Raw genomic sequence first — 18,287 nt, 5'->3', positions numbered from 1 at the left:
AATAATTTGGAAATAAGATGAAGCATGCCCTCCTGAGGGTTGACTCCTCCCAAAGGATTGCTTTTGAGTGTTGGCTCTCAAACAGGTTTAGGTGATTTTTGATTATCATTTCAAACTGAAAACACAGTCATTTTAGATTGGAACAAGGAGAGGACACATTCACAAATGTGAACGTGGTTGTGTGGAGACCTCAGAGCACCTTGCAGGATCTGAAGGGGACCCACAGAGAGAGACTCTGTCAGGAGCTGCAGTGACAGGACAGGGAGTAATAGGTACAGGTTCAAAAAGGGAAAGTTTAGGTTGGATATTAGGAAGAAGTTTTTCACTGTGAGGGTGTGAGGCACTGGAACAGGTTGCCCAGGGAGGTTGTGGATGCCCCAAGCCTGGAAGTGTTTAAAGCCAGGTTGGATAACACCTGGAACAGCCTGGTCAGGTGGGAGCTGTCCTTGCCTGTGGCAGTGGGGGAGCAGAGGATCTTTCAGGTCCATTCCAGCCCTTTAGCATTTTATAAACATAATTTATTTGTGATCTGGTGTGTTTCTCAAATACTATATTTTAAAAAGACTAGATGGAATTATAGGCTTGACATAGAAAACTATGAATAATCAATTTGTCATCCCTCTATGAACAAAGAAAGCCAAATTCATATAAGTTCAAGAAGAAAAACATATTTATACTCTAAAGCTAAAACAATTATGGAATTATGGGATTTCTGAATTATTTATTTATTTCTTACTAACTTTTCATCTAGTATGATTCGTAAATCTTGACATTTTCTCCTTTATGAGCTACGTGGGCAAAAATATTAAATGTATGTTTTATATTCACATGCTCTCCAGCAGAGATGAATGCATCTCTAAATACCTCTGTGGTTGCACAGTACATTTGATTATTTTCTTCTGATTGTATCAAAGGGAATTTTAAAACCAAATATCTGTTGAGAGTCAAGGGGGCTGATTAAATCACTTACTTGCTTTTATTCCTGCATGCCATTTTTGTGTCTCCTTTTGGAATCTGCCATTCCTTTTTCTTTGTCTTTATTGAAAATGGTAACTGAAATACTGCAGGCGCTGTATTAGTAGTATTGGAGGGGTTTTGGTGGTTTGGTTTGGTTGGTTTGTTGTGGTTTTTTAGAAATCATACATCATTAGTTCCTGAAGTCTCCCCCATGGAGAGACCATGGAGATGAGATTCTTGTTTGTAGGCAGCACTTACCAGTATTACAAGATTTAAACTAATTTTGAGATACTTTTTAACCTTTAAAAGTTGGTGAAAGTGGCTGAGGTTAATAGCTCAGAAGTCCTAGCTTTCAATGTTAATATCAGTCTTTTCTTAGGTGCTTTATCTTCCACTATTCATTTCTGATCACAGTTTGTGTGTGTCACACATATCCATGCTTGACACAAGCAGCTTCCGAGTTGCTCTTACAAGGATTTAAGAAAGGTCAATTTCTTTGCCTGTGTTGCCTTATCATTTACCTAATGTATTAGTATTTTAGTTATTAATACAGGATGTTGTCATTAAAAGTCCTCATCTCCAGCTTTGAGAGAGTCTTGGCTCACTGACAGAAGTACAGGGGTCTTGTCCTTGTCTTTGCTATTGTTGTACTGTGGGGATTTTCTAAGATTATTTTTTAGTTTACAAATTCACATTTGTAAAGTCAGCATTAAGGCCACATCTAAGAATAAAGAAAGACTGAATCCATCTTTATTTAATAAAGGATTTTGAAAGTTTGTCTCATGAAAAGCAATTAGTAAGTGTCAGCAGTTGCATGTGGATTAACTATAGCCCTAGAAGTACACATTTAAGAAGCTGTGGTAAAGTTCATTTGCTGATCTCAGTTTCTGGGATGGATTTTAAAAGAATTAACTTTGCATGGTCCATATGTGTGTGTGCACATTTTAACAGGATGTCAGTTTTCATCTGCCCCCTACCTCAGAGCTGCTGTGGTCAAATGCTGCATCCCTTGTGCTGCTCCATGAAACACCACCTTCCTTTCTCAGGTTTGAGTGTGAAGTTGTAGTATTTCTGCTAAATGTCTGCTGAGCTGGAATATCACAAAGCATCAGTTACTGTGATTCCAGTAAATACAGAGCTGTACTATGTTGGGGGAAGGAAAATTGTGGAAGTAGTTTTCTATGGCACACAATAGAGTCATTTTCTAAACTATTCTCAGCAGTGTTTTCAGCTGTAAAGGTTGTATTCAAGTAGGTGTTTTCTCTTTTCATAAAAGTCCTAAAGGTGGAGGAGGAATTAAGGTTCTGCACTCTTATGTTGCAGGGCCCTTGGGTCAACTTCTGATTTCTGCACATTGATTTAGTTTAGGGAAGTCACATATCCATCCAATCTTAACACTTCTTTCACTTGGGGCTTTTTTGAAGTTTAAATGGTTAAATGCTACAAGAGAGCCTTGGTTGAATAGTTGGAATCCCTTTGAGAAAACATTGTGTGCCAAGACAGACACACTTCAACTGCAAACTTTAGTACAACAACAGCTCGAGTACAGGTTAAATGCTCTTTGTATGTGACATTTTAGGTACATATATTTCTTAAAATATTTTAAAGCTACTCTAATTGTTCCCATATTTATAGAAAGAACAATATTCTACATCATTGCACAGTAAGCTGTTTACATGCATGCTTTCTTTGGGGAGAACAGCTGTAATTAGAGTAGTGATTTATTTAATGTATAAAGTGGGTGGGAGCCACTGCAGTGGGAAGTTGAGGACAAGGTTGAGCTGAAGGTTAAGTAGGTCTGTGGTCTTCACCAGCCCTGGAAGACACTTTACACACCTTGTCATCTCTTAATAAATTTTCTGTTTGCTTTTAGTCCCTAATGCAACCATGACAGATGTGGTGTGGAGGAGCTGTGTCTCTTTCACTGGGCAGTGGTATTTGCATTCCTGAGCTCTCCTTTTACACCTCTGATTTCCCCCAGAGTCAGTGCTGGAGGAATAGCCAGCAAAGATCCTCTGGAACATGGTAAAAGTAATCTGCCACACAAAGTGTAAAGATTGGCAGGTCTGAGCTGAGACCTTCTAACACCTGAGACTGCTGTTTCCTTAGTGCAGAGGTGTTACAGCTTCTTTTAAGGCATGGATGGAAGCTTGGGATTTATCATGATCCTTTTATACCTGAGTATTGTTTTCCTTTGTAAAATATAATAAAAAAGTGGCCTTGTGACCTTGTTTGAGACAAGAACCCTATTGCTACATTAGGACCTTTGATATTAATTTTAGATTAAATTCTTGTATAGTATTACTGCCTTCTTTTCAGGAATCTGGCTGAGCTTTTTTTTTTTTTCTTTTCTAGAGCTTTTGTGTGTTTTTCCTGAATGTGCAACTTTGGCTTCATTTCTTTTCTGTATCTTTTAGTTGTGGAGATGCTCACAAAAGTCCTTATGGATGTTTTAATTTTTATATGTTTACTCCCCATTTAAAAACTGTGTATATAATACCCTAAAATAGATCTGGTTGTAATTCTTTGAAGGGAATTGCCTTGAAGCATCAAATACCTCTGTAATACCCCATGGTATGGCACCACTGAAAGATGTGTTTGGACCTACTAATGGATTTGTATTAGTTCTTTTTGGTAGCCTGTATCATCTGTAAAAATAGCAATCTTAAACTCTTAAACTGACTTTGTAGTGAATTCTTTGTATGATGGTTTAAAACTCCAGAAAATAAATATTTTCCTTATAGGCCACACCAATCATGTGAACCCACATTTTGGGTGATTATAAGGAAACCCATTGAAAATGGGAGTGAGGCTCCTCCACTCAGCTCAGCTGAACTGTCTTGCTCTAACTTTGTGTAATACTCAGATAATTATCCTGAATGCAGCCTTCAGTAGGTTTTTCAGAAGTTACAGACCTGGTGACCTGTGGAAATATTTCATGTTATGTTGTTTCTTCTGAACAATGAAACAGTAAATGGCATTCCCAGTGTTACCCCCCTTCTAAAAAGGTATAATTCTGAACTTTTTCTTCCATAACTCCCCAAATCTGACAGGAGATATTAGAGCTTGTGTGTTGTGGTTTGTTAAAAGATGTAAATTTCTGTTCAAAATTGTTTGTCAGTCTCTCAGAAAATTAGAAGTAATTAAATAGAAAGTTCTACAGATTTGTGCCATTTCTGTACCCTCTCATCTCAAGATGGTGTGAGAAGCAGACAATTGTAATAACTTGCTGCTACTCCTTTCCAGCTAATTTGATCTTGTTCCTTAATTCTGACAGATTGTTTTTAATTTTCCCATCTGTTCCATAAAAATCTCAAGTGATTGACTCCTAGGAAAAAATAATGTCTAATAGCTGAGCCATTTTTAATGAGTTGGTATGAGTTATTTAATGAGACGTGCTGAAGAAGGCAAGCCAAAGGAAAGATTGGGCCTGGGGTGGTGGATGTAAAGAAAGGTAAAGGGCAACCATCTGCTTCAGGAAGCTTCCACTCTCCATCAGCAGCTTTAGGCTGCTGCTCACTCCACTTTCAGGCAGTGCCTGTGGACAAAACAACAAAGATTTGGTGGCAGTAATTCCTTTTCCTCTTTTATTTAGAGCAGTGTCTGCCCTCAGATAGTAATGCTTTGGGGAGAGGATCAGTCATGAAAAGGAAAAAAAATCAAAGAATAAAGGAATAATATTTAAGTAACCTTAAAGATATTATGGTCTGTGGTTTAACTTCATTTCTTCCAGCACGAACTCCCAGATATTCCAGAAAGAACCCTAGTGCCAGGAAACAGAGTGAATGTTCTCCTCCAGCCTCTCTGAAGGCTAAAACCTTTGCTTTAAAATTGCCTGCAAATGGCATCTCCCAGGGCAGGAAGCCATCAATATGCAGTACAGGTCTTTGAGAATAGCAAGCATGAATATAAATATTAACATCTGGACTTTTCCCTTCTGTTTTGGTTTTTATATATTATTATAATAAACATTGACATTGTTTTTAATAATCATCAGATAGCATTTTCTTTGGCAGCTTGAGACTTCATTATTAAATCAAATAGTGAAAATAAATATACAGCTCTTTTACAAGGAAAGTTGAAAGCTTGACTCAGCCCTGCAAATATGCCATTGTGAGTCTAATCCATTGTAGGATTCATAGAATAATGAATTAACGTCTCGATTGCATACAGTGAGGCAGAACAAATGAGAGAATGCTGCCATGGTAATGAGCAAAATATACACTTGTTTTTTCAGGTGGCAGTGGGCTACCAACTAAGGAGAAAAACTTTTGTCTGCATTTTCTTAAACTAGTGAAACCTGAGAGTGTATTAGGCAAGCAGAGAACCATCAGTATTATATCAGAACATCCAGAGCATGTCCAAATGCTCAGCCCATCAGGTGTCCCCATGACGTACTGCAAGCAACCAAAGAACCACTGAGTGTAGCAGGTGAAGCTGCTGGGTTAAATTTGTACAAAATCGGACTTGGATGGTGTCTGTTTGGAAACCTGAGCTCAGAAAGCTGCAGATAAAAGATGCTCTGTGCTTTTACAGGAGTCACTGTCTCTGAATGAGACTAGACTGTGCCTGAGGTTTTGACTATCCTAATTTGAGATTGATATAAGGGGAAAAAATGTTTTTATTTGTAAGGATTTTTTGCTGTCTAGTACCAGTGTTCCTAGACTGGAAGAGGGGGTGGTGGTAGCGTTCCTGTTGGGAAAATGGAATTGATTGGTGCTTATTTTGCATGCCAGGAGACACAAGGGACTTAATTTTAAACAAAATTGTCATGAGCTTTGGGAACATGATCTATCCCTCTAGATGGATTTTGGACATGAACCTTGCTGTGTTGTGGCTTTAGTAATAAATCTTATGTGTATTTATGTAGTTGAAATTAAATTCACAAGATGTCAGTTTAATAGCTCTGCATTAATCCTTCATAAAGCATTGATCTTTTGGTGTTTTTTATCTTCCTCCTCAGTGTGTCAATCCTGATCTTTAATACTTCTCGGCAGTGCTTTGTTGTGGTGAAGCAGTTCCGCCCAGGTAATCCTCCTTTTTACATTTACTTTTGCTCTCTAGTGAAGCAAGCTTTTAAGGGTTTAGCAGTTAAAAGTTGGTGCATCTGTGGTGATAAAATCTTTGTTCTATATTCTGTTTCTTTGTATGATAGCCCATCCTTTTCAGTCAGTCAGAATTTCTAACCAGGGAAATTTCCATTACAGATGAAATGAATGATCTGGGTAGTCTTACATTCTGCTCTTGGGCTGGTTATTGTCCTTTTTTGGATGAAATTACAAACAGCTCTACAATGATCATGCAAGAAATTGCTTTAATTTGAAGTTCCTTCTTGACCTGCTTGTACAGAAGCACAGTATTTTCCTTTTTGTTTTGTTCTGTCTTAAATATTCTTTTTATTTGTACTGTCTTATTGTGCATTTTATAGTTGGGAATTTGAAATGAGAGAGATTCAGGATTGTATGCTTTTTCACCAGTATGTGGACAACTTTATTTTACCAGTTATTATGAATTTAGGTTAATACATATTTTTTTCTGAGGTTTTGTATCAGTTCCTTTAACTCAAAGCAATATTTACTTTCAGGAAGTTAAAAACGAAATGCGTATTCGCTGCATTTTAATTAAAAGAAATGACAAGGTATTTCACTGACTGTTGCTAAGAGACCATTTCAAGACTGCTCATGGTAGACTTTATAGAAAACTTTCTAGGGTAGTGTCACACTGCCCTTTCTTCCTGACAGTGATTACAGCCTCTCCAGTGCTATGCAGCAGTGTTACATCGAGAGTGCATCCTTCTCATCAAGTGCTAATTGACTTGTATAAAGTGTTTGGTTATTTGTTCATCACTAATCCACTGTCTTTTATTTGCCAGCGAACAAATGGCTCCCACAGCTCTTGCTCTCTTTGAGGCAATCTCAGGGAGAAGTGTGTGCATGCATATATATATTTATACACACATATATATATGTACTGAGCAGCAACACATTCATTGCATTATCTCTGTGAAAGTGTCCAATCAGCCTCAAAAGACTGGAGTGAAACCATTCCAGAGGCTGGAGCTGCTCAGACACCTGGCCATAGGCACAGTGGTCCGTCAGGTATCCCACAGCACTTCAGTGATCACAGCCATGCCCTGCCCTTACTCACATCCCTATATTTATAATTACATCTCCATTCCATGGCTATTGTCTGCCCTGGTGCCTGTTCCACAAAGCCAAGACAAAGGCTGAGGCTTTTCTCCTTGCCAGCTCCCACCAGGGTCCCACCAGGAAGGCGATCCCTCGTTGCTGGGAGGGAGCAGCTGCCGCTCGCTCTGCAGGCACGGCCCTGCACGTGTGCTGCTGCCCTGTGTGCTCGCCTTCCCTAGGCTGTGCTGGCAGGAGCAGCTTTTCCCACTGATGGCTGTGCTGCTTGTAAAGGCACTCATCCCTCCCAGTCTGTTTGGCAGCAGCAGCCCTTAGCAGCCACAGCAGAATGGCTGCAGACAGGAGGTTTTGAGGAGCAGGGACTTGGTGGCAGAAGCACACAACCAGTGAGGCAAACAGTGTGCTCTGGGATTAGATCATCTTGAATGGTCATGAAATCCCACATTTGGGAGGAGCAGAGAGAAGAAAGATAAGCATGTATCTCTGTATATGTACCTCACCCATGACTAATTTGCAAAGGTATTGGTCAATGCTTATTTTGGTAGGCAATTGACCACACATTTTCAAATATAATAAAATTATATGTTGCTGGGGTTGGGACCTATGTGCTATGGTTTAATAACTGTAAAGCTATGTGCTCTGGTTAATTAACTGTAAGTATAATGACCTTTCAATGCATTGTGATGTTTGTTTTTCCACTGACTTACAAGAAACAGTATCAAAGATTGAATCATAAGTCATGTTCCCTTTCAGGAGGTACAAAACACAAGCACAGTCAGAAGTTTAGAGAGGAGCCAGCGCCTTCCCAGACGGCCAAACCCCACTGGCTCCTCAGTCTGTACTGTTGTTTTCTTCTGTTTAGGGTCAGCAAACAAGTCCCTATATGTGTCACCTATGAAGGCTGCTTTTAATAACAGCAGTGATCTTATTTGCTCCATTTGGTTGAACCATCTATCCTTTGTCCCATGTTATACAAAGGAAGGTGAGAACGTCAATTCTACTGGAGTTTCCCCTCTGAGTGGAAACTTTGTTACAGCTGAGTGGCTCCAGGGTAATTAGTCCAGATGTGGATTCCATCACTTCCTTGGGAAGCCTTTTCCAAAGCCTGACAACCCTTTCTGTTGTCATTCTTCCTGGTGAGCAGCCAGAAGCTGCCCTGGCACAGGTTGGTTCCTCACTGTGCTGCTGCTCGTGGCCGTGTCCATCTGGCCATGGAGGAGACAGCCCAGCCATGGTGCAGAGGCAGTTCCTGGCCAAGGAGGCATTGGAAGACAAGGGAACATCACACATGGGACAAGTGGCTGGGTGACTCTGCTGGGGCTTCTGGATTCTGCTTTCCAGCCTCTGTGAATTTGCAGTAAGATCACAACTTCTGGTGAGGAAGAGGAGGGTCACAGGTTTCCCTCTGAAGAATATGCCTTAGCCAGTAGGTCACACACTGCTTTTCCATCCAGTTCTTCATCATCCAGTGCATCACTTGTGCAGTCAGTTTTGCACCTTCAAGAGAGCTGTGGGAGATTCTCTGTTCCCTGACATTAGAGGGCAGCTTGGCTTTCCAGGCTTTGCTTATCTGTGAGAGTTCAATTGAATTGGAACCTTTGAAGACAGGTGATAATAAATTCCTAATCAGACTCCTTGGTGAATGCTCTGATATTTGGGCTCTTACAGAAGTGGCTGGTACTGCTTCTTTTCTTCCTTATCTACAGAGAAAAACTGTTCCTGGGCTTGAAGTGTGGCCATATCACAGGACTTTGCTCTGAAGAGGATTGCTGAATTAGGTCCTTCTGGAAATGTAGGTTTTGATCTACCTGTGGCTGAGTTGTGCTGAGGAAGAAGGAGAATGGCAGGTGCCTGATGGAATGACAGAGATACAGAAGACTTCTAACACTTTTAAGTCACAGCTTCATATGTCTGTACCCCACATTCTTACCTGTATCCTGTTTTATCCTGCCCAAAGCCTTTATTGGGATGCTTGTGTTGTTCCTTTTTTAATTATCTGATATGGGTATGTCAGTACTAAAAAAGAAATAAAACTTTCAGAGGATTTGGCTTGTCTCAGAGAAATCTTGGATGTGGCTGTCATTTATGATAATTTTCCTAGCTTTTAGAAGTTTTTGGAATAATGACAATAGACACCCTTCAAGGAGCTGTCCCTTAAAGCTGGCAGGGATTTTTTTTTTTTCTGGCTTCATGCTACACTTTAAAAAAAAAACCTGAGCTCTGACTCATGTCTCTCAAGTAAGAAATGGAGACTCTAATCCATACCTATTTGAATCTGAAAGACCTGGATGTATCTAAGACTAGCAGCTTTGAAAGTTTTAACTTCTGGAGAAAGATTAGATTTTGGATATTGGACTGATCTGAACTCCTCCCTTTCAAGTGCAGATCTTGCTATTCTGCACTTCTGAGATGTCAAAATGAGCACTGCAGAAAGATCCCAGGCACAAATTGCTGGGGTGTAGACTCTGCCTCAGAGACCAAGTGCTTAAAAAGTCACTGTGGGTCTTCACTGTTACGCAACATCATTCTCCATCATTTTTTTAAGAAATACCAAGCTACAGTACCTGGAAGGACAAAAAGTTGCCTATTAAACCTCAGTTGTTATTTATCAGTTCTGCAAGATTTAGAAGGGGAAGTAAAAGAGACACTAATTTGAAAACCATGTTATGTGTATGTGAAATATGTATGTGAAATATTTTAATGGAATAAAAATAGGTTCAAAGTTTAAAATATGGTGGTTTATAACACTCTCTTGGAAAGCTTTCATGAAAAGCAAGGGGATAGACATAAGGAAATTTCAAGGAAAAAACAAGTGGAATGATGCCTGTATATTAAAGTTGCAATGATCTGGAGTTGTCTGTCAGTAGGGATTCTTTCTGTGTTGACATCCAGTCCTGCAGTTCTCACTCAGGCAAAATTTCTTTTGACATCAGTGATAGGTTTTGCTTAAATAAGGACTAAAATCTGACATTTGCACTTTCTTTAGGAGTGCATTACAGTGGCAGCTGTTTGTAGATTAGTTCAAGAAGTCCTTTTCAGACTCCACACAGGAATCTCTGCAAGGAACTGTATGTTCAAAAGAGGATTTTTTTTTTCAAATAAACATACATGCTTTTCATACCCTTTCTAAATAACAGCTGAGTTGACAGGCTGAAAGACTCATCATTGTGCACATGGTACTTTATGTGCAACCCAACTTTCCTGCTAGATAACTGCATAGTTTAAATTAAATCCCAATATCTGCATTGCCCAACAAATGGGAGCTGTGTGGTGCTTCTGGCACTTCAATTTCTTGGATGAACTAGCTTCCTTTTTCAATTTTTATTTATTTTAAGGTGTCCATGAATTCATTTCAGATGATGTAAGTACAAGTAAGAGTTTAAAGAATAATTTTACGGACATGGCAAGCAAACCTTTGTTCTTTAAAATTCCAGTTTTGTGTGTCATTATTTTAACAGATAACAGAGCTGAATTCCTTGTTACTCTCAAGTACTCTCATGGTTGTTAATTTCCAGGCAAAATTTGTCCACAACCCTTTTTTATATTTAATATAAAGAGACTAACTCACTGCCCCTTGTTTCTTTTTCTTTTCTCTTTTGGGATTTTTTTAAGCTGTTTACATGTGTGAAATAGAAAGGCATCAGCCTCAAGTGTTTGAGAATCAGGACAAGGAGAGTTTCCCTTCCCTGGAAAATCCCTTACCTGCTGTGGTTGGAGTGACCTATGAACTCTGTGCTGGCATTGTGGACAAGCCAGGCCTTTCTCTAGAAGAAATTGCTTGTGAGGAAGTTTTGGAAGAGTGTGGCTATCGTGTTTCCACTGCAGACCTCAGGAGGATCACTTCTTACAGGTAAGTAGCAGCAAGTTACAACATTTAGCATTTCATTGTTTCACAGACTGCTGAAGTGGCCTGAGTGTTCCCTCCTGCCTTGTTTAGGCAGTGTTGGAGGAACGTGGACATCTGAAGGTACAAGAAAGGTGTAATCTTTTGCAAGTGAGAGGAGTGTTTACAGAAATGTAAGGAATTAGAAATATATAATCAGTATGATAATTATGGGATTGAATTCCCAGGAAGAATGATACCATTGTGACTTATTCCAAAGACTGTTAGAACAGGAAAAAGTTACACTGGGCTCTTCAGAGTTTGTTACAGCACTAGAAAACAGCCTATCTTTACTATACTGAGTGTTTTCCATCTCTGATTGTTATTATTCAGATTAACAATAGAAACTGCCCAAGATGCTCTCTGATTAACCTTTACCATGATTTTTCAGAAGCATGAGAACCTGTGGCATTAGATCTCTTCATAATATTTGGTCTGTGATTAAAGCTTCTTTGAATTGGACAATAATTATTGTTATATGTGAAGATTTTGCAGATCTGACTGTCACATTTATTACATTTTATTTTTGAAGGGTTACAAATAGTTACTGAAATAGTTTTTAACATGTTTTAAAACATTTATTAGGACTAAAGAGAAACATTAATATGTAAGTGGAAAAATACAAAATGTGAGTTGTTGGTGAAAAAAAAAACAAAGAGAAACTTTGCGCACAGCTTTAATCCTATTATATCTCATTCCCAGCTTTTAGTATTGTTATCCAAAATGTATGTATGTTTGTATTTTACAGAGAAAGCAGCAGGTTTTTTACTTTCTTTATTTTACTTGACAACTCCATTGAACTAGGCACTGTCATTGGTTTTTAATTTGGGAATTGAATACAAATCCACAGCTGTCAATCCTGGCAAATGTTATTTCCTGCTGGATTAACAAGCAGTGCTTCTGTTGAGGGGAGGGGGTGAATCACAGGAGCTGTCTTTTACCACTCATTGAAACCAGATTAAGGGTTTGTTCTACTGAAAGAAAAAGTGTCTTCCAGATTTATGAGCAAAAGCTGTCTATAGAATTTCATAGGTTGGGTGACACTGACAGGCTGCTGCATGCAGATATATACATATGTATGTGTATGTATGTATGTGCATACAAATGCAAAGGAAGAAAAGCAGAATACAATTCCTGTAGAAGGTTGGAGATTTAGTGCAGAAGTTTGACTCAATATTAATGATTTATATCTGCCTAAAACTCTCTATGTTTTGGTGCTGATAAATGTCTTTGTATGTTACAGGTGGTTGTTCATTCAGTTGCTTGTTTTTTTTTTTTTTCTTAATTGCACTGATTTGTGAAGAGTGTATACAATTGGGGTTTTCTTTGTTGAGACCTTTGCAAAGAGCTCATAATCCTCCATTGTCTGTGTGGACACAGCTTTCTGCCCATGGAGATCCATGCTGAAGTCAGAAGGGCTTGTATAATTTTTACATTTTTAAATTAATATGAAAGTTTGAAGCCTCAAAGATGATATTTCACAGGGTTTTTTGTGAAAAAAATGCTCTAGTTTTAGGATTTTATTCCAAATATTCCTGTTAGGAGTGTCTTGTTTTTCCTCCAGCCAAGGACTGGCATCTTTCTGATCCTTGAGGATTTGATGCAAAGAAAGGAAGTAATCAGTTCATTTATGGTCTCCCAAGGACATTTTTTTCTGTAATGGCTACATTACATATAAGAATTCCTGGGCTTTTTCTAAGTGCAGCAGGTTTTTCCAAGTGGATTTTGCTGCTGTTTCATGCTGTGACTGTCAATACAAAGCACAGGCATAAAGCATTGCATTAATGCATATGCATGCCATTACAATTGCAATGCATCCTGCACTTGTACTCTTATCTCCCATCCCAGCAATCTGTGTAATAGCTGCTCTGCATTATTTATTGATCCAGTGCCCCAGGTCAGAGTTTTGGGGGGCTCTCTCTAGATGGCTCCTCTTCCAAAGATCAGCCTCAGCTGGACTGCCACCAGTTGTGGCAAATGTGCATCTGTGCTTTCTCTCAAATCTGACCATTCTGTGGCCTCTCTTGGAGGGTTTTGGCATTCTGTCTGAAGTGTCCTATCTGTCTGTACGACAAGCAACTTTCCCTTCATGTCTTGCCCAAATTTCCCTTTCTTTACTTCAACACTGACACTTACTACTCTGTCCCCAGTGGACATGAAGTACTTCTGCCCCTTCCACCTCCTTGTTAAAGCATGTTCCCTTTATTTTATTTTTGCCCATGCAAAACTCTTTTAATTGATTTAGTCTTTCTCTTCAGATCACATTTTCTAGATAGCTGATCATCCCTTCTGCTGTCCTCTGCCTTCTCTCCATCTGGTCTGCACATTTCTTAAAAAATTAGTGCCCAAAGTGAAGCACAGTTCTTTAGTGGGGGCTTTCCTGGAGAGAGTGGAAGCATTATGTCCCCTATTCTCACAGATCATTCTTTATACACTGGAGTTTGTTGTTTGTCTTTTGAACCTGATGATCCTTGTGGGTCCCTTCCAACTCAGAATATTCCATGATTCTGAATTGTCATTCACCTCCTGTCCATATTCTGTGTCATCACAGCCTTTGATCTGAAAGCAGGGAGTTGTATTCCTAATGACACCCCTTGCTGGAATCATAATCATCAGAAGGAAATTGTCTGCCTGGAATAAAAGCAGGATTTGAGTTAGACCTGACAGAAGGGCATGAAAAGCCAAACACATCAAATGTAAAGGGAGAAATGGTTTTGGCTAGGGGGGTCAATACATTTCTGTGCCTAATGGATTAAGAAAGATGGAGCATGGACAATCCATAGGGAGAACTTAGACTATGGGGAAGAATTGAAAATTAAAACCTTGAGTGGAAAAAGAGGAAGAAGAGATGAAGGAACAATGCAGAAAAAAATCATAGGCTGAGAACTGAATGGACCTGGGGGAAGTACATTCATTGTGGTAGAGGAGAATTCTATGTAAGGAAATGAGGAAAGTACTTAGACTGTATTCAACTTTGCTCTGTTCTCTGTTCTATAACTGTAGAGCTTAGGGGTAATCTGAAGATAGCAGGGATTTTCCTCATTTATTATCAGGGCCTGTAGCAGTTTTGGGGGATTTTTTTTTTTGTGCTTCTCAGCTAAGCTGGAAAGTATGAGCCCAGTACTGCCACAGGTAATTCATACACATGCAGGTAACCCACTGGACCCCTGATTAAGCTCTGTCAAAGCTCCCATGATTTAATACTCATCTCAAAGAAGTCAGTGAATTAAGCAGATCTCAGACTTAATTACCTTGAATGATCCACAGAGGAGCTGTGGAGTCAATGAGGAATCAGGAGAGAAGCCAGGAGTTGGGGAATTTAGGCCATTTCAGTAAGAATCTTTGGAACAAATTGTTCCAGCAGCAGGACAGTATGGTGTGGGTGAGGGAGGGAGGCTGGGCTGGGGGCAGATAACAAGAAACATAAACATATTTAGAGGAACTTGACTGGAGGAGGACAGAGGAATCACACTTCAGAAAATGAGAAAATCAGAAATATCTGTTCCTATAATAGAAAATTGCCAGACAGGAGGTGAATTGAAATGCAGATGGTTCATGTTGCTGTGTAGACAGACAAGGGATCATTCTGAAAAGAATCTGTATTGTTTGCAGCCTGTATGGTGAGTTTAGTATCATCACAAATTTCTACTTTTGTGCTTGGCATCCAGTAACTTCATTTTGGTACTGCAAAAAGGTTGGTTTAAATTATGGCAGCAGCTAATTCACTTTTGGAGACTTCAGGAAATGTTGGTGGCTGCTGATGTCTTGAGTTCTTGTCGTTGTATGTATGGCATCAGTCAAAAATAACATAGGTGGTTGATGTGAGAGGTGTAAAGGAATTACCTGATTCAATAATAAAATAACAAAATTCAGCTAATCCTGTGGTAGTGTAATTATACACTGAGGGTTCATGAAGGTTGAAGTTAAATTCAACATTTTTAGAAGCTCTAAAAGAAATCTGTGAGCTTCCTTTAATGTTTGGAGGTTTTTTCACAAATACAAATTTCTTTAAGTGAATATCTTACTTTGGACTTACTCATATACCAGATATTACAAATTTTTTTTCTGTCATGGTATCCCTGCAGTTTTCTGATTGAATCCCACGTGCTGAAATTCAGCTGTGAGTTAGTTTCTTAGGTTGTACTTCCAGCTATCTGCCTTGAGACATGTTTTCTTACAAGACAGCGGCAGTGAAATAAGTTGTTGTTTTTGTCATTGATGTTATTGTTGCTATTGCAAAGTATTTTCTTTTACTTCTTGAAAATGATGGTTGTCCTGAAGAATATTGATAAAATTAATTGGACTTCAGTAACACCTCAGAACATCAGGGTAGAGTTGAACCAGAGCTGCTAGTTCAACTTCCCTTTCCCCTCATTACATCTTTATTTTCTCCCAGAGGCTGTAAAAAACTCTTGGCTCTGACCTGGATACAATAGGAGCTGTAGGATCTCAGCCCCACAGCAAAGAAATCAGATGGATTAGTTTAAAGGACTGACTGTATTAAAATAGGTACTTACTTTAATCTTCCTACATTTGATTTTTTTTCCCAAAATGTACAAGAAGAGCATTCAGAGAATTAATATTAGATGTTCCAATTACTGTGCCATGGCTTTTAGCCTCTGTGCAATGAGGTGAAAATGGTTTGTATTCACAGGTTTTTATGTAGAAAGAATAATAGCCTTGAAAATCTTAGAGTGCATTATAATTAGAAAGATCACCTGCTAGTACACCTGTTGGGTGATGGCATAATGTAATATAATTTTATGTTAATTACCTCTGTACTTTTTTCCTGCACCTGCTGCTCATAATGTCAGAACTGTACAAAGGTCCTGAGAAGTGACAATAGGAGCTGCATGTCACTGATCATCAGTTTACATGTTGCATGCCGAAGTAGATCTTGATTTAAGCATAAATAACAGAGATTTGTGTCACATTTATTTGTAAACATGAATTAAGTATTCACTCTATACCCAAATTTTGCATCCAGATGGCTTATGTCTTAGAAAAGGATATAGTGCTTTCAGGAATTTGGACATTCACTGTGTAAGATTAAAACCAAAAAAAGGATATATTTCTGTGTTGCTAAGAATGTTGATTGTGTATAGATTTTATATTTGTTTAATATTAACACATTACAAGAAATTTAGCTTTTAATTGCTGTCTGTCAGAAATCTGAACTAAAGTCATAAGTCTTCACAAGGATAAATTAATTTATTTGTAGCATCTTGTAGCAGAGGAGAAGATTATAAAATACTGTTTATATTCTCATACATGTTTGTTTCTTCAAATTCAAAATACAGTATTTACAAACATTATACTTATGAATGAGACAAGTGGCTGGCATAGGCGAGCACCCAGACATGAGAAAAAGGCAAAGCAAATCTGAACCAAAACTTTGAATTTTGGCCCTGATTAGCAATGTATGTGTGGACATGCACACATGAGCACACTCATTGTGAAGAAAAAACTCACTGACTGTTGGCAAACTCAGTCTTACTTGTGGCTTCAGACACTACTAAACCTTTTTTTTTTTAAGCCATAAGATACTGTTTCCCACTTCTGATAAAAATATATGTGCTGTATCTTTATGCTCATGAACTTAGGACAAGTGAAAAGTCCCATTTTGTGAGCTCGATTTCGAGCACTGTGTATTTCCTCGTGCATTTGATAAAAGGGAGCAGTTAAACAAAGGCTTTGTGGTAGCTGATATTGGTGTGTTTCAAAAACAGATTGGAGTGACAGTCTGCCTCCTGTGTTTCCCCTGGTCTGAGGAGGAAGTAGATGGAAATACTGTAATTACAGCCTCCCACCCTGGGCAGGAGGGGAGAAGTGCTTCACAGTCATTCTGCAGAAGCTCCTCCTCTGGTGTGGCATTGCCTCAAAGTGTGCTGCCCAGGGCTTTAAAAGCCATAGCATGATTTAATCTCACTGTTTGAGTGTTTTATTCAAAATGAAATTTGGGAAGGCAGCACACAATCTTGTTTTGATGTGTTAAACTTATATATAAGTTACTACTGTGATAAAAACCATACGACTTTGGTATCCTTGCTTTGACATGCTTACATTCCTAGACTTGCTGTTGTCAAAAGTAATGGAGGTTTCTAACTGTCTGAAGCAATGCAGAAAGTTCAGTTCTAATACAGTTTTGTAGTTTAAAATCTCTCTGTTGAAATTACAGGGCTTGTGAGCTTAAGCCCTAATGGCTTGACAAGGATATTTGTGAGCTGTTAATTGGAATGACCATCAGCTCCTCAGAGGAAACCAATCCTAAGGATGAAGAGGCAAGGAAAAACGAGTTGAGTTTTGTGTAGAGCATTTGCCTTTGTCCCACAGTGGCACAGAAGCCAAGCCCTGTGCAGACACATCAGAATACAGCTGGAACAGCCAGCTGAGGTCAAGCCAGGCTTAGTAGGTCTGGGTCAGTGTGAGCCATGACCTGCTGGGTCTGGTGCTAAACCTGGACTGACACTGAAGCCTGAAGTCTCACCATGGGCTGGTGCTGGGCTCAGACCTGAGTTCAGACCTGCCCACCCTCCCCCAGCCAAGCCTCTCCTGTCCCAGGAAGGCACCTTTATCAGCAAGGTGGCTTTCCCAGGCTGAAACTCATCACTTGCAGTCCGGGTGTGCTGACCCCTGTGATTTCCACAGATGCAAAGCTAATGAATATAGCTGTAATCTGTTAATAGGTGACTCATTTCAAACCATGGCAAAAGTGTTTTTATTGTAGTGGGGAATACTGGGGTAAGGAAAAGTGTATGTCACAGATGAGGGGTAGAAGAAGATTGTAGCAGAAAGAGGAGTATAGACAGGATTAAAGGCACATTAAAATTCCTTAAGCAGCATACTCAGAAAGTGCTGGTAATTGTGCAAAAGCAGAGAAAATTCCCAGTGACAGATAAACCTGAAAACACACTGCAAACATAATATTTCCTGTAGCCTATTTACCAGTCAGACCCACTTTCTCCCTCTGTTCTCTTCCAGTGCCCAACATCACTGAAATGTACAATGTTTTGCAAGGTTATATGGAAAATCACTTTATTACTTCTACCTGAAAAGCTTCAAAGCAACAAACCTAACTTCTGGTTTCTATAAAAGCAAAAGGTACTAAGACAGACAAAATGTGAATAGAATTGATTTTTGTGCAATTTTCTAAGGACAAGCAGGATACATTAGCAGTCTGGAAATGTCGTGAAAGACATCAGTAAGCAATACTGGAGAATATTTAATTTAGTAAAGGGCAGTCCATGTGGATCTATGCAAAAATTATCAACTGGCAATGTAAACAAGAGCATTTAGAGAAT

The 18,287-nt window shown here is 39.1% G+C and overlaps 1 protein-coding gene across 1 annotated transcript in view; it reads left to right on the top strand.

Annotated features, from left to right (window-relative positions):
• The window catches only part of NUDT14 (nudix hydrolase 14), a 60,163-nt gene that overhangs the window by 36,875 nt on the left and 5,001 nt on the right, over nucleotides 1–18,287 (top strand). Inside the window, exons 3-4 of the mRNA XM_058807126.1 lie at nucleotides 5,921–5,985; nucleotides 10,716–10,953. Coding sequence (XP_058663109.1) covers nucleotides 5,921–5,985; nucleotides 10,716–10,953 — 303 coding nt within the window. The remainder of the gene's footprint in view (nucleotides 1–5,920; nucleotides 5,986–10,715; nucleotides 10,954–18,287) is intronic.

This window comes from Ammospiza caudacuta, chromosome 6 (assembly GCF_027887145.1).
Source record: "Ammospiza caudacuta isolate bAmmCau1 chromosome 6, bAmmCau1.pri, whole genome shotgun sequence".
NCBI classification, from domain to species: domain Eukaryota; kingdom Metazoa; phylum Chordata; class Aves; order Passeriformes; family Passerellidae; genus Ammospiza; species Ammospiza caudacuta.
This window is presented reverse-complemented; position numbering and strand designations above follow the sequence as displayed.